The sequence below is a fragment of the Pteronotus mesoamericanus genome, unplaced genomic scaffold (assembly GCF_021234165.1).
Source record: "Pteronotus mesoamericanus isolate MK-2021 breed Mesoamerican mustached bat unplaced genomic scaffold, CSHL_Meso_final contig_58, whole genome shotgun sequence".
Taxonomy (NCBI): domain Eukaryota; kingdom Metazoa; phylum Chordata; class Mammalia; order Chiroptera; family Mormoopidae; genus Pteronotus; species Pteronotus mesoamericanus.
Window position 1 is genome coordinate 4766093 of NW_026555205.1, and position 13941 is coordinate 4780033.

Below are 13941 nucleotides of genomic sequence, written 5' to 3' on the forward strand. Positions count from 1 at the left end.
CCCTATTTGGTGAAGGAAATAGACATGCAAGTCCAAGCAGCACAGAAGAGTCCCAAACAAGATGGATGCAAAGAGGTACACTCCAACACATATTTCATAATTAAAATGCCAAAGATTTAAAAAAGAGATTTTTAAAAGCAGCAAGAGAAAACAAGTTACCTGCAGAGGAGTTACCATGACTGTCAGATGATTTCTCAAAAGAAACTTTGCAGGCTTGAAGGGATTGGCAAGAAATATTCAACATCTTGAAAAGCAGAGGCCTACGGCCAAGATTAGTCTACCCAGCAAAGATATCATTACAATCAAAGAGCACATAAGAGCTTTCCAGATGAGCAAAAACTAAAGGAGTTCATCATCACCAAACCATTATTACATGAAAGTTTAAGGGACTTATTTAAGAAAAAAGAGGAAAGTCAAAACTATGAACAATAAAATGGCAATAATACATTTTATCAACAACTGAACCTAAAAAACAAACTAAGCAAACAAAAAGAACAGAGAAAGCATCATGGATATGGAGAGCGTTCTGATGGCTGCTAGACGAAAGGGGTGTTGGGGAATGGGTGAAGGGGTTAAGAAGCACAAATAGGTCGTTAAAGAATAGCCATAGGGATGTAAAGTACAGTATAGGAAATGGAGTAGCCAAAGAACTTATACTCATGACTCATGGACATGAACGATGGTGTTGGGACTGCCTGAGGGAGGGGGGGCTCGATAGAGGGGGGTAAGGGGGAGAAAACAGGACTACTGTAATAGTATACTCATAAGGAAAAAAAAGAATGGCTTCTATATTACAAAGCCACCTTGACATTCCGTCTCCTCCATCATTAGAGATTAGGACATCAACAACTGCTCCTGAAACAATCAATGAATCTGTCCTCTCAGTGAGAGCAGGAATCCTTGTTTTGTTCACTGATATATGCTTAGTATCTAGAATAATGCCTGGCACATACTAGGTGTTTAATAAATATTTAATAAATGAATAAGTATTTACTGAGTGTGTAGGAGACAGACACAGAAACGTTAAAAGAAACTTACTATGTTCTAACCTGTTTCTTCTAAAGTTTATTTTTATTTTCAAACTCATTTCAATTTATTATAACATAAAAATACAGAGCAGGCAAAGTATGCTTACAGTTGTGAAAGTTTATTCTTGCATTATTTATTAATTTTACTATGTATTACAACTGTAAACCTAGTTTTGCCTATGCCTGTATGTATTTTGCAATACTTCTATGAGACCTTTGCTTTTTAAAACATCAAATTAGGATAGCTTTTAAACTCAAACAATTGGAAATTACTGACCTGACTTTTTGCCAAGCTTCTAGCGTCTCAAGAAGAAATAATAGAAAACAAAGCAGCAATTTTCTTCATCCTTCTATTGTGATGTTGATCAGTTCTTGTTGAATTCTAATGTACTTCTAGAAAATAATACTCCTTACCATAAAGTAACTCCCCTGCTTAAAATATTCCAATGACGTCTCACTAAACACAGAATAAAATCAGAACTCCTACATGCTACCCCAGCCCAGCATCATCTTATACTCTGTCTTGCTCACTATACTTCTGCCACACTACCCCCTTCCCTCTGTTTCTCAAAAACACCAAATTCAAAGCTCATTTCTAACTTAGGACCTTTGCACTTGCTGCTGTTCCTTCTGCCTCTAGAGCTGCACATAACTGGCTCTTCCTTATCATTCGGGTCTCGGCTCAAATGTCATATTATCATGCCTTCCCTGACCATTTTATCTTATTAGTCTTCACTCAAGCTATCACCCTACCATGACTTATTTTCTTCATAGCCCATTTCGCCATGTGAAATTATATTGATTGCCCATCTACGAATTGTTTACTATCTCCCATCACTAGAACATAAGCACCATGGAACTTTATCTCATGTTTACCACTGCATACACAGCACAAAAAACAACGCTTGCCATGTATTAGGTATAGCTGAATTACTAAATGAGCAAATTTAAAGACTCCAGAGGATTTACTTAAGGCAAAACCTGAATTAAAAATAAGCAAATGCCTTCCTTGAATAATGAAAATCTACATAATGGACTCAAAAAATTATATTCTTGGAGATTTGAGTACCCGGATGAACATATATTACACACATACTGAGATATTTACATGCAATGATTCAGGCATAGATCACAGAATGGGAGACAAATGAGAGTCTGATAGGTGAGAAAAATCAAAGAATGTCTGAAAAGTGGGAGAAGGTACGAGGCTGCAGAAACAGGCGGGGTAGGTAGGTGGGATAAGAATAGCTAGGGAAGACTTAATTAAGGCAAGAGGTGAAATAATCAGTCTCTAGTATACCTGCAGGTACAGTAGAAGAGATGCCCGTCTTTGTGTAGCTGCTTTGCCAATTCCAGCTGATGATTGTTCATCAACTTTTCATTTATAACTACTATAAGAGGCTTTCTTTTTTCCAGAGTCTCTAAACAGCTTCCTGCACCTACAAAAATACATCAAATTTGTTAATACAGTTAAGGTGTTCCACCAAGTTTTGTGCTAGAACTCAAAAGATGAAAAACTCAGTAGGCAGAACTACAAAGGACTTGTAATTATACATTTAAAATAACAAAAGCATCGTTATCAGTTGTGCTCCAGTATGTTATAAACCTAATTTGAAAAATACATTTTTAACAATGCCAATGACATTATGACCTGTAATTCAGTGCTCTGCCACTTGACCGCTGGAAAGATGCCCTGGGCATGGGTCTCGAATGCAAATAAGATTCAGGTTCAACGTGCTGTCCCTGACTCTGTACTGCACAGCTATTCAAAAAGTAGAGAAAGCAAGCCTTCAATAGCAACACACAACAATAAAGAAAAACTCTGACTACTCTCTGAGTCTGCCTGCGAGGTACGATCCCCAAAATAGTCAAGGGTAAATCTCCACAAATGTGCATATATACAATGTTTGGGTCAATTCAACTTTACTATCTAAAATCTTTTGATAGTTTTTATGGGAGTGAGGAGATAAGTGAGCAGACAAATCCTTTTTGGGTATAATGCTAGGGTGGTTGTGAAAACACAAGCTCCAGCACCAGACTATTACCTGTCCACCACTCACTAACTGTAAGTTACTTAACCTCTGTGTCTCAGGTTCTTTGCCTGCAAAATGAACATACTAATAGTACTTAGTTCATAGGACTGTTTGGGAAGATTTAACCAGTTATATACACAGAGCACATATAACAGTGCCAAAAGCTCTTGGCTATTATCCATTTGTAAACACTAATTTGTTAGTAATGTCTATTTCTAATGACTTCTCTCTCCCTAAATTAGGTTTTCTAAGAATCACAAAACTTCCTCCCTCACTTATCCAGCAGTCAAAATTGCAATGCTCCCCAAAAACAGTTTTTCTAAAGATCCTGGCAGTCTAACTAATTAGCAGGCAATATGTAGTTGTTACAGAATTATTTTTGACTTAATTTATTTTACATCCACATTTAATAGAAACATAAAACATCTTTCAAAGCCAATTTCTCCCTGAGTAATCCAACCAATCAGATGGCTTAACATTACTTCAGATCTAAGTCCAAATACTAATTTCCACTGACAACTCTTTGCACACATTAGGTGAATTATTCTACCCATGTTTAAAGCTGGGCTATGGTGGTTAATTTCCTATCATCCTACCACCCAGAAATAATAAATTCTACCCAATATTCTGAATTGTTATGTTCAATTATTATATTCAAAAGGGCTGCAATAAGTTACTCTAGTGATTTCGCTGTACCTCCAAAAGGTACACGTTTGTTATTTACTTTCTATAAAAAAAAATCAAATCTTAAAAGTTTTAAAGTACTTTACCTGCGTGACTAATTATTAGATCTGCTTTCTCAAGGTCTTCTTTCAATGAATCTTTGTACCTGTAAACATCCAGAGTAAATGACTCAGTACTGAATGGTTCAGGTACCACCGTTCCTCTACCTATTTGTAGGACGAGTCGGTTGTAACCAAGGCTCCTGATGATCTGAAAGGGTGAAGAAAAAAAAAAGAAAAGAAAAAGTGGGCCTTTTAAACAGGTTAATGTAAAAACGGAGTAATAAACAACAAACCTTAAAGTCGGTGTTCAGATCGGAACACCGGCTGCCAAACAGTCTAAATGCAGCCGATTTCTGGTAGTTTTTCTCAAAATGACCTATTTTCCCCCGTCCCGGGCCCTGATTAAGTACCTCACTAGCCCTAATGGATTTAAGCGACCCACCTCACTGAGCCGTGAAAGAACTGGTCCCGCAAGAAATGAGACCAAGCAAAGACTCTAGAAAAGGCGCCGAAAACTCGAGGGGATCCCAACTAAGAGTTCCGTTCTGCCTCCCAGGTCTGGCTGCGCGAACAAGCTCTGGAGAGCCGCCACGCCACCTCAGACCGACGACCCGCCGCGAGGGCGCCAAAGAAGGCAAGGCGCAGAGTCTGTTCGAGGGCGGCGAAGGGAGGGCGGCGAGCCAAAAGGAACGAACTGGGTCCAGCCGGCTCGAGTCGGAACCGGGCCTGGCGGACCGCGTCCAGGTGCCCAACGCGGCGCGCACGGCCCACACCACGCCGGAGAAGGCAAGGAGGCGGGTCTAGGCCCTAGAGGCGGAGCCGCTAGAATGAGGGAGGGGCGAAGTCTGAGAACGGAGAGACCGAGGCGGTGAATTTGAGGGGTAAAGGCGGGGGCGAGGAGGCGGGGCCAGAGGAAAGACTGGGGAGGAGCGGCCTAGAACGGCTGTGGAGGAGCAGGCGGAGGCAGAGGAGGGCCCAAACGGGCGAGGGGGAGGAGCCAGCAAAGGGGTGGGGGCACCTGAGCTCGCGCCGCGGCGCCTCTTTCCTAGCGCGGCTGTTGGGCAAGGTTACCGAGGGCGGCGGCGGCGGCGGCGAGTGGCGAGCCAACCGCGAGCCCGCGAACCACCCTCCCGCCTCCCCCACTCACTTGCAGACAGTCGCGCGCCAAGACACACGCAATGAGGTCGTCAAAGCTGGTGGTCCCAACAGTAACAAACACGCACTTCATCGCGAGGGTTACCAAGCCAAAAAAAAAAAAAAATCCCAAGGGCCGGATGTGACGTACGAGGTCACGTGACCTGCCGCTGCGCGTGCAGTGGGGGAGGTGTAAGTTGGCCACGGCCGCTCAGGGGCGTCGGGAACAGGGTTTGTGTAGCCCAGTTGGGGGTGGGGCCAAAGACTGCTTAACGACCAGTTTGTCAGGCATTGTTGGAAATCCTTTGCGTGTAGAAAGGAGTTCGTGGGACCCTCGCACTAAGGGGGTGGGGAATTGACAGGTTTTTTCCGAAAGTGGCAGTTAAAAAAAATAATAAAACCTCGCAACTTATCCTAAGACTCATGTTTGATTCATTCCTTGGGTACCACAAATCTTAATGTTGCAGAAGTTTAGGATTCTTTATTTGCTGTCATGTTTTGCTGAGGCATATACAGATGAGCAATAGCTTTAGGAGTCTCTTGAGGGCCTGTGAAATAAAAAGTGCTTTTCTAAAATCACTCATTTGCATGGGCTCTTCCAACTGTGGTTCTCCAGACACTAGAGTTCTATGGGATCTCTTTAGAAGCTGCAGCAAGACAATTACCATAAGCTTTTTGTGTAAAATAGAAGCATTAAGGCCTGAAGCTTGCATCTATAATGAATTGAACCCACCCATTGAACCATTTAAAATGTGAAATTATGAGCTATTTAAATTATAATGAAGTGTAAAGTTATACATTAGCATGACTATGTACCACAGATACATTTCAATTAGGCAGTCAAGTACAGGAGCGGTGATTTCTCAAGACGCCTGTTTTTTCTCATACCACTATTCAGATCATTGCCCTTTTTCTGTGGTTCTCATGTCTTCGGTTTTTCCTACTTAAAATATCACTTTAGCACTTCGTTATACTTTGCCATGCCTGGTTATATACAGCACGGAAGCTGCGAGAAGAATTTTAAAGAAGAAAAGGATTGGAGTTGAATTAGGCATAGATCATAGGCTGAAAAAAAAAAAAAAACCTCTTTTTACCTTTAAGTCTTGTTGCTCGGGTAATTGTCTTTCTGAGGAGTGACCTGCCTGCCATTCCTCCCTTGGTACCAAATTTCACAAATTAATGATACAGTGAAACTACAGTTTCGTAATAATAACAATGTAGAAAGAGCATGGTAAATAAGAAAACAAACAATAATATTTTCTGCCCAATAAGAATAATAAACTTCTGATTGGAATATAAAATAAAAATATTCCAAAATACTCTAATTCAGAAGGACCTTTACCTCTTGTATGTGTCTGAAATCTTTTCCTATGCCTGGAAGATAATAAATTAAAGGCAGCACTGTTCTGATTAGCTCACAGAGGGAATAAGCACATATAAAAATTAAATGTTATTAAATTCCCCCAAAATAAGAAAACTGAACTTCAAATGCTTTAAATGTGCTACAGTCTAACAAAACATCTTCCAGAAACTTATCCAGAACTGTTTTAAGAATCCAAGGTTACATAAGTAATGTAAAATTTTGGCAATTAAGTATTTTATCTGTTTATTAATGTTAAGTATAACACAAGCATGCATTTTATTTACTTGGATGTGTTTTCCCTAAATTTATACAGGCTTACCAATCAAATAAGTTAACATTACTTCCAAAAAATGGTTCTAATTATGAGAAAGGTAAATTTGTGTGTATGGAAGAGAGGCCACACAATAAACCTGACAAGCTCAGGGGAAGCCTGCATGGTGGGCCTTACAAACTCAGAGACTGAAAGTAACCACATAAGATGGTCTGAAATTAAAACTTTCCAACTAAAAGCAAATCGTGGTGGGTAGTCTTATGCAAGGCCGGTATCTTCCTTGACAAAGATCAATCTTTACCTTAACGGAGCCTGTCTATTGTCTTTCTGAAAGTAAGATAACACATCTTTGGAATGTCAGAGTAATTTCCTTTTGCCAGACCTCTAATCACACCCTACCCCTGTATCCACCTCACCAGAGCCTGAGACCACAGCCCTTCATTAACTTGTTCTCTGAATACCATATCTATGTGCTCTAAATGTTCATTGTTAACTACCCACAAATGTAAAAGGAGTATTTCCAGTTTATTCTTTTTCCAATCTCAGAGATTTTGCAGCTTTGCTGTCTCCTTCCTCCCTAATCTACAGTGAATTTCAAGTAACCTCCTTCAATTGTAATGTGGAAAATCAGCTTCCAAATTGCCATTCTCCCAAGCATTTTCTGAACCCACTGAGATTTTGCTTCCCAGCGATTGTCATCAGTCTGGCTCAAATAAATTGATGAAAATTCTCTACAGGTTTGAACGTTTCATGCCGACATTTGTTTTCAACTACATTGAATCAGTATTTCTGACACGCTATTTCAACAGCAACAACGTTTTGTAGTATGCCACCTTGAAGATGATTTCCAAGATCTTTAAGCAACTTAAAATCATGGACTGACATGAAATTTAGTTAATCAATGCATATTGATTGCACTGCTAAAGACTCGTTAAGTAAAATAGAATATTGAAACCTTGGTTTAAACTAAACATAATTTGCCCTGGCTCATGTGGCTCAGTGGATTGAGAACTGGTATGTGAACCGAAAGGTTGCTGGTTCGATTCGTGGTCAGGGCACATGCCTGGGTTGTAGCGCAGGTCCCTGGTTGGGAGTAAGTGAGAAGCAACCAATCCATGTTTCTCTCGCTCATTGATGTTTCTCTCTTTCTCCCTTCCCCTCTCTCTGAAAATAAATAAATAAATAAATAAATAAATAAAATCTTAAAAATAATTTTAAGTTTACAAACATTTGCTACTTATTTGAAATGCTATAGAGAAGCTATATCTTGAAGTGGTATAATGAACGTGTTTATTTTTGCCACTTTAGGAGGTTATAAAAGGATTTGTATACCTGTAGAAAGTTTTGTCCTTTCTTAAGTGCTGCTAGTCTGTTAAAATGTTTGTATATGCTAAACAGTTCTCATTCATCCACCCTGAACCTTTCTCTTTAAATTAGAAGTTAGTCACTTTGGTTCAAAATTTTAATTAATATGGATGGTTGAGATTTTATTTATTTATTTATTTATTTAATCCTCACCCAAGTATATATTTATTAATTTTAGAGAAAGAAGAAGGGAGAGGGGGAGAAACATCAATGTGAAAGAGAAACAGATCAGTTGTCTCCCATATGCACCCCCCACAGGGGATGGAACCCACAACCTAGGTATGTGTCCTGGCTGGTAATTGAACCCACAGCCTCTGGTATATGGGATGATGCTCCAACTGGGCTAGCCAGCCAGGGCTTGAGATTCTTTAAGGAGTAATAACAGTGACAGAGTGTTACAACAATACATGTTTTTGTTTTTCAAGCAAAAATAATAGTTTTTTTTTCCTCAAGCAGCTATTTGGTTTCCAGGCTTCTTTATACTCCTAAAAATTATTGAGAACCTCAAGGAAATTTTGTGTATGGATTATAATGTGAATTATAACTGTTGATATTTACCATATTAGAGATTAAAAATGAGAAAATTTAAAAATATTTATTCATTGGAAAGTAGCACTGATAAGCACATAACATGTTAACATAAACTTATTTTTGTAATAAAAAACTATTTTAAAACAAAAATAGTCATGAAAAGAATAGATTGTTTCACATTTTTGCAAATCTCTTACTATGTAGACTAACAGAAAAAGCTGGATCCTTGTATTTTCTTATTCAGTCCATTACATTATCACACATTACATAGCATCTGGAAAGCTTGACTGTATACTCAGGAGAATATGAGAGTTGAAAGACAGATAATTTCTTAGTATTATCATGAAAATCATTTTGACCTCGCTAATCATCTAAAATATGAGAGACTATAAAAAGGACAAAACTTAGAAGGTGAATTTTCTTTGCCTTGGTTTATAATATCTGACTCTGAAAAGAAGCTATGAAATACAAGGGTGAGCAAAATAAGTTTACAGTTGCGAGTACACAAATCACACTTTATTCTTGCATTATTATTTATTATTATATTATTTATTTGTATAACTGTAAACGTATGTTTCCCCACCCCTCTATATTAAAATGTTTACAGTACTACCTGAGTTTACATGACCTTGCTTCCTTTATTTAGTAAGTAATGCTTCGACCTACAATAGAATGGTTATTCCTTACCTTATGTAATCTTCCTAGATAACTGAGATTCTGTGTCTTACAAGAATAATTTTCTTTGATTTAAGTTTCCTTTATGATTATTTAAGGGATAAAACCCCTTATAACATAGGCTTTTCACTTACAATAGTGTTACCATCTGTGTTTCTTTCCAAATGCTTTACTTGTATTTTAATTAAATAGGTATGGAAGTATTGCTTCTCAGTCATTCAGGTTCCTATCTAGTCAAGTGCGCAAATCTCTGACAATTCTTAATTTTGCCTTCTCCAAATCAGTTAATTTAGAACTAAAAAAAATCGTGATGCATTTTATACTGAAAACTAAAACTTTTATACATAAAACAACTCAGATTTTTCAGAGGGCCTTTGGAATCACAAAGATTTGCTCTGTTACCTTATAAAAACAAATATTGGGAACAATTAGGTTTGTTTAATGCATTACTATTGTAAAGTTGATTGGGGAGAGTTGTCAGATCAGAAGGGACACTCAGCCTTCTGTAAATTAATTTTTTGGGTAAAATATTAATATGAACATTTCAGAAATTATATGCTTTATGGGAAGTTCCTGGGAATTTGTGCTGCCTTATCTGTTCATAATGTTTTACTTTCAGAGGTAACCCTCATCAAAACTCTTATGAAATATTGGGTTGGTCAAAAAGTCTGTTTAGTTTTGTCCATAAGCTGGCTCTAGTAGTGCACAGTTGTCTTTAACTTCGTTTGAAACAATTTTGTTACACTGTATTGTGACAGCTGTCATATCAGAGTGCATTTAAAAAAAAACTTACCAAAATTGGTGAATTTTTGTGCAGCCTTTTTAATATTGAAGATGGAAGGGAAAATACACATTTTCAGCATATTATGCTTTATTATTTCTAAAAAGGTAAAAATGCAACTGAAATGCAGAATAAAAGATGTGTACAGTGTAAGAAAAAGGTGCTGTGACTGATCAAACGTGTCAAAAGTGGTTTGCAAAGTTTCTTGGTACTATTGACATTTTGGCCAAATAGTTCTTTGCTGTGGGGCTGTCTTATGCATTGGAAGATATTTAGCAGCACCCTGGCCCACGAGAAGCTAATAGCAGGAGATAGCCAATATACTCGAAATATTCAAATCAATAAAGTTATTGGTGAAAATGAAAAATGTGTCTCTTCTTTTACAGGAAAAACTAAATGGACTTTTTGACCAACCCAATAGCGATGCAGGCAGGCACACCTCAGTTTATTGTACTTCACAGATGTTGCATTTTTTCACAAATGGAAGGCAAGACAATCCACAATAAAAAAGATTTCAGCCAGCTTTATTGTGATACTTGCTTTGTCATGGTGGTCTGAAATGAAGCCCACCACATCTCTGATATATGCCTGTATACTGGACTCCAATACATAATTTCACTCCTTTCTATTATGATAGAATTGGTAATAGAAATAAATTAAACACAGTCATTAAATTTCTTAATGTTCTTGTGTTACTCTAAGCTTACCTGAAGGTTCTACTATAAACTACAGAACAGAGTTTTAATCTTCAACGAAGAAGAGCAATCTCAGAGTATCATGAAAAAGAACTTCACATGATGGCCACTTCAAACAATAGACTTTGGTGTTCAGGCATCTGAGTTAATATCACTTAGATATCTTTCAGTTGGTACCAGGGGACTGAGGCGATATTCCTAGGGCTCTCTTTAATCCAATGACAGGTGCAGACTAATAGAGAATCAGATAACTAAGAGGATGTGCTAGACAATGCTTGGCCTTCCGTAAGATACCTAGTAATCCTTTTATTCTTTTTTTCTCCCCTTTCAAAATATTTTACAGTTTTTCATGAAATGTGAAACCAAGGATTTCTAACATGCCTTTTAAAAGAAATATCATACATATTGGCCCTGATAAACATGAAGCTATTTATTGCTGAGAATCTTTAAAGGAAATATGAAAAATAAAGTAGCATGAGCTAACCTTATGAAAAGTGTGATTTCATACTGATTTTGTATAACTGAAGGTCTATTTTATTTTTTAAATATTCAGAAGGAAATTGTGATAAATGTATAATATTAATTTATTCATATCAATTTTAAACTTTTTTTGCTTCTGCTCTTGCTATTTCTCCTGCCTCCTCATCAGTCTGGCTAACTAATCCTTCAAGATTCAGCCAAGGTAGAATTTCCCAAAGGAAGCCTTTCTCTGAGCCTCATAAAGTATGAACACTATGTGTGAATACTACTCTTTGCCTGACTCTGTCATAATTCTTGATGTTTAAATAATCTATATACTTCTTTATACCTCTGAACTATAAAATCCTAAAAGGTAGAGACCATGTCTAAGTCATCTGTGAATTCCCAGCATTTTGTGCTATCCCTGGAACCTAGACAATACTCAATAAATGTTTACTGAATTAAAAAGAGTTAAATTATTAGGTACCAACTAAACCCTGTGGGAAATACAAAGATAAATAAAACATGCTTTCTTTTCTATCCCAACAACAGATTATTTGTTTTCCATAGGCTGATCGATGTTTTGTGGATTTCTAGAATTAAGAAACCATGGAATCCATTCTTTTTATTTTATGAACACGAAACAGAGGTTTGAATAAGATTGTGATTCCCCCCAAGATTATAAGAGCAAAGCTAATAATAATGCAGAGCTCTCCTATACTATGCTGACCTATCCTTTAATTATGAGCCTACAATAATGACATCTGCATTATAATATAAAGCATTAAGAGCAATATAATTTTTAAAGAATGATAAACCAGAAATGATTCTTCTTCTTCTTTTAAATACAGCACAGTATAGAATCCTTAAACCTAACTATCCTGTTCAGATATATTTTTTCAAATGTTAATTATCAAAAGTTTCTTATATCCTTTTTAATTTTTCAATTACAGTTCAGATTCAATATTACTTCGGATTAGTTTTGGTTGTACACCATAGTGGGTAGATAATTATATAAATTATGAAATGATACTCCCAATAATTCCAGTACTCACCTGACACTATACATAGTTATTACTGACTATAATCCTTATGCTGCACTTTAATATCTTGTGACTGTTTTGTAACTACCAATTTGTACTTCTCAATTCCTTCACATTATTCACCCAGCCCCGCCTCAACCTCTGTCCTACCTGGCAACCGTCAGTTTGTTCTTTTTATCTATGAGTCTGTTTCTGTTTTGTTTGTTGGTTTATTTTGCTCTTTAGGTTCCTCATATAAGTGAAATTATAAGGTATTGGATTGGCCTAAAAACCTGTAAGGTTTTTCTCTGTAAAGCACACATTTTTCATTTTCACCACTAACTTTGTTGATTTAGATATTTTGAGTATGCCAGCTATCTCCTCCATTATTAATTACTTTCAATTAATGTCTCGATTTGATCGCTATCAACTTCAACTGGCCTACCCAACTGTAGAGCATCGTCCAACCAGAAATCTCCAACACAAAACTTCACAAACCACTTTTGACACACTTGATCAGTCACAGCACCTTCTCCATATACTGCACAAGTCTTTTATTTGCATTTCAGTTGTTTTTTTACCTATCTTGAGATAATAAAGCTTAATATGCTGAAAATGTTGCATATTTTCTTCCGTCTTCAATATTAAAATGGCTACACAAAAATTCACCAATTTTGGTAAGTTTTTTTAATTGTACGCTGATATGACAGCTGTCACAATACAATCTAACAAAATTGTTTCTAATGAAGTTTAACACAACTAAGCGCTACTGGAGCCATCACAGATAAAAAAATAAATGAACTTTTGGCCAACCTAATATTTGTTTCTCTCTGTCTGACTTCTTTCACTTAGCATTATACCCATTAGGTCCAACCATGTTGTTGCAAGTGTTAAGATCTCATTCTTTTTTATGGCCAACAACTATTCCATTGTATATATGTACCACCACTTTTTTTATCTACTGTCTATTGATGGGCACTTGAGTTGCTTCCATATATTGGCTATTATAAATAATGCTGCAATAAACATATGGGTGCATGTATCTTTTTATTTTTTTAAGATTTTATTTATTTATTTTTAGAGGGGAAGGAAGGGAGAAAGAGAGGGAGAGAAGCATCAATATGTGGTTGCCTCTCATGCATCCCCCACTGGGGACCTGGCCCGCAACCCAGGCATGTGCCCTGACTGGGAATCGAACCAGAGACCCCTTGCTTCGCAGGCTGGCCCTCAATCCACTGAGCCACACCAGCCAATGTGCGTATATCTTTTTAAATTAGTGTTTTGGATTTCTTCAGATATATACCCAGTAGTGGAATTGCTAGGTCATAAGGCGGTTCCACTTTTAATTTTTTGAGGGAACTCTAAACTGTTTTCCACAGTGGCTGCCTCAATCTGCATTCCCACCAACCTAGCATAAGTGTTCCCGATTCTCCACATCCTTGTCAATGCTTACTGTTTGTTGGTTATATAATGATAGCCATTATGACAAGTGTGAGGTGATATCTCATTATCCTTTCTTTAAAAGATTTTCATTATTTTTTTTAGAGAGAGGGGAAGGGAGGGAGAAAGAGAAGAAGACAAACATCGTTGTGAGAAACATTGACCAGTTGCCTTTTGTAAGTGCCTGACTGGGCACTGAACCCACAACCCAGGTATATGCCCTGACCAGGAATCAAACAATGCCCAACAAACTGAGCCACATGGGTCAGGGTTCATTTTTGTTTTACTCAGCTTCTCTCTGATGATTAGTGATGTTGAGCATCTTTTCATATGTCTATTGGTCATCTGCATCCTCTACAAAAATGTCTGTTTAGATTCTCTGCCCATTTTTTTAAATTTTTTGGGGTTTTTTGGTGTAG

At 37.4% G+C, this 13941-nt stretch overlaps 1 protein-coding gene across 1 annotated transcript in view; it reads right to left on the reverse strand.

Annotated features, from left to right (window-relative positions):
- The window catches only part of ALG13 (ALG13 UDP-N-acetylglucosaminyltransferase subunit), an 80173-nt gene extending 75151 nt beyond the window's left edge, over positions 1–5022 (reverse strand). Inside the window, 3 exon segments of the mRNA XM_054580358.1 lie at positions 2329–2467; positions 3832–3994; positions 4934–5022. Of these exon segments, the coding sequence (XP_054436333.1) occupies positions 2329–2467; positions 3832–3994; positions 4934–5014 (383 nt within the window). The 5' untranslated portion in view covers positions 5015–5022.
- Positions 5023–13941: the final 8919 nt, after the last annotated feature.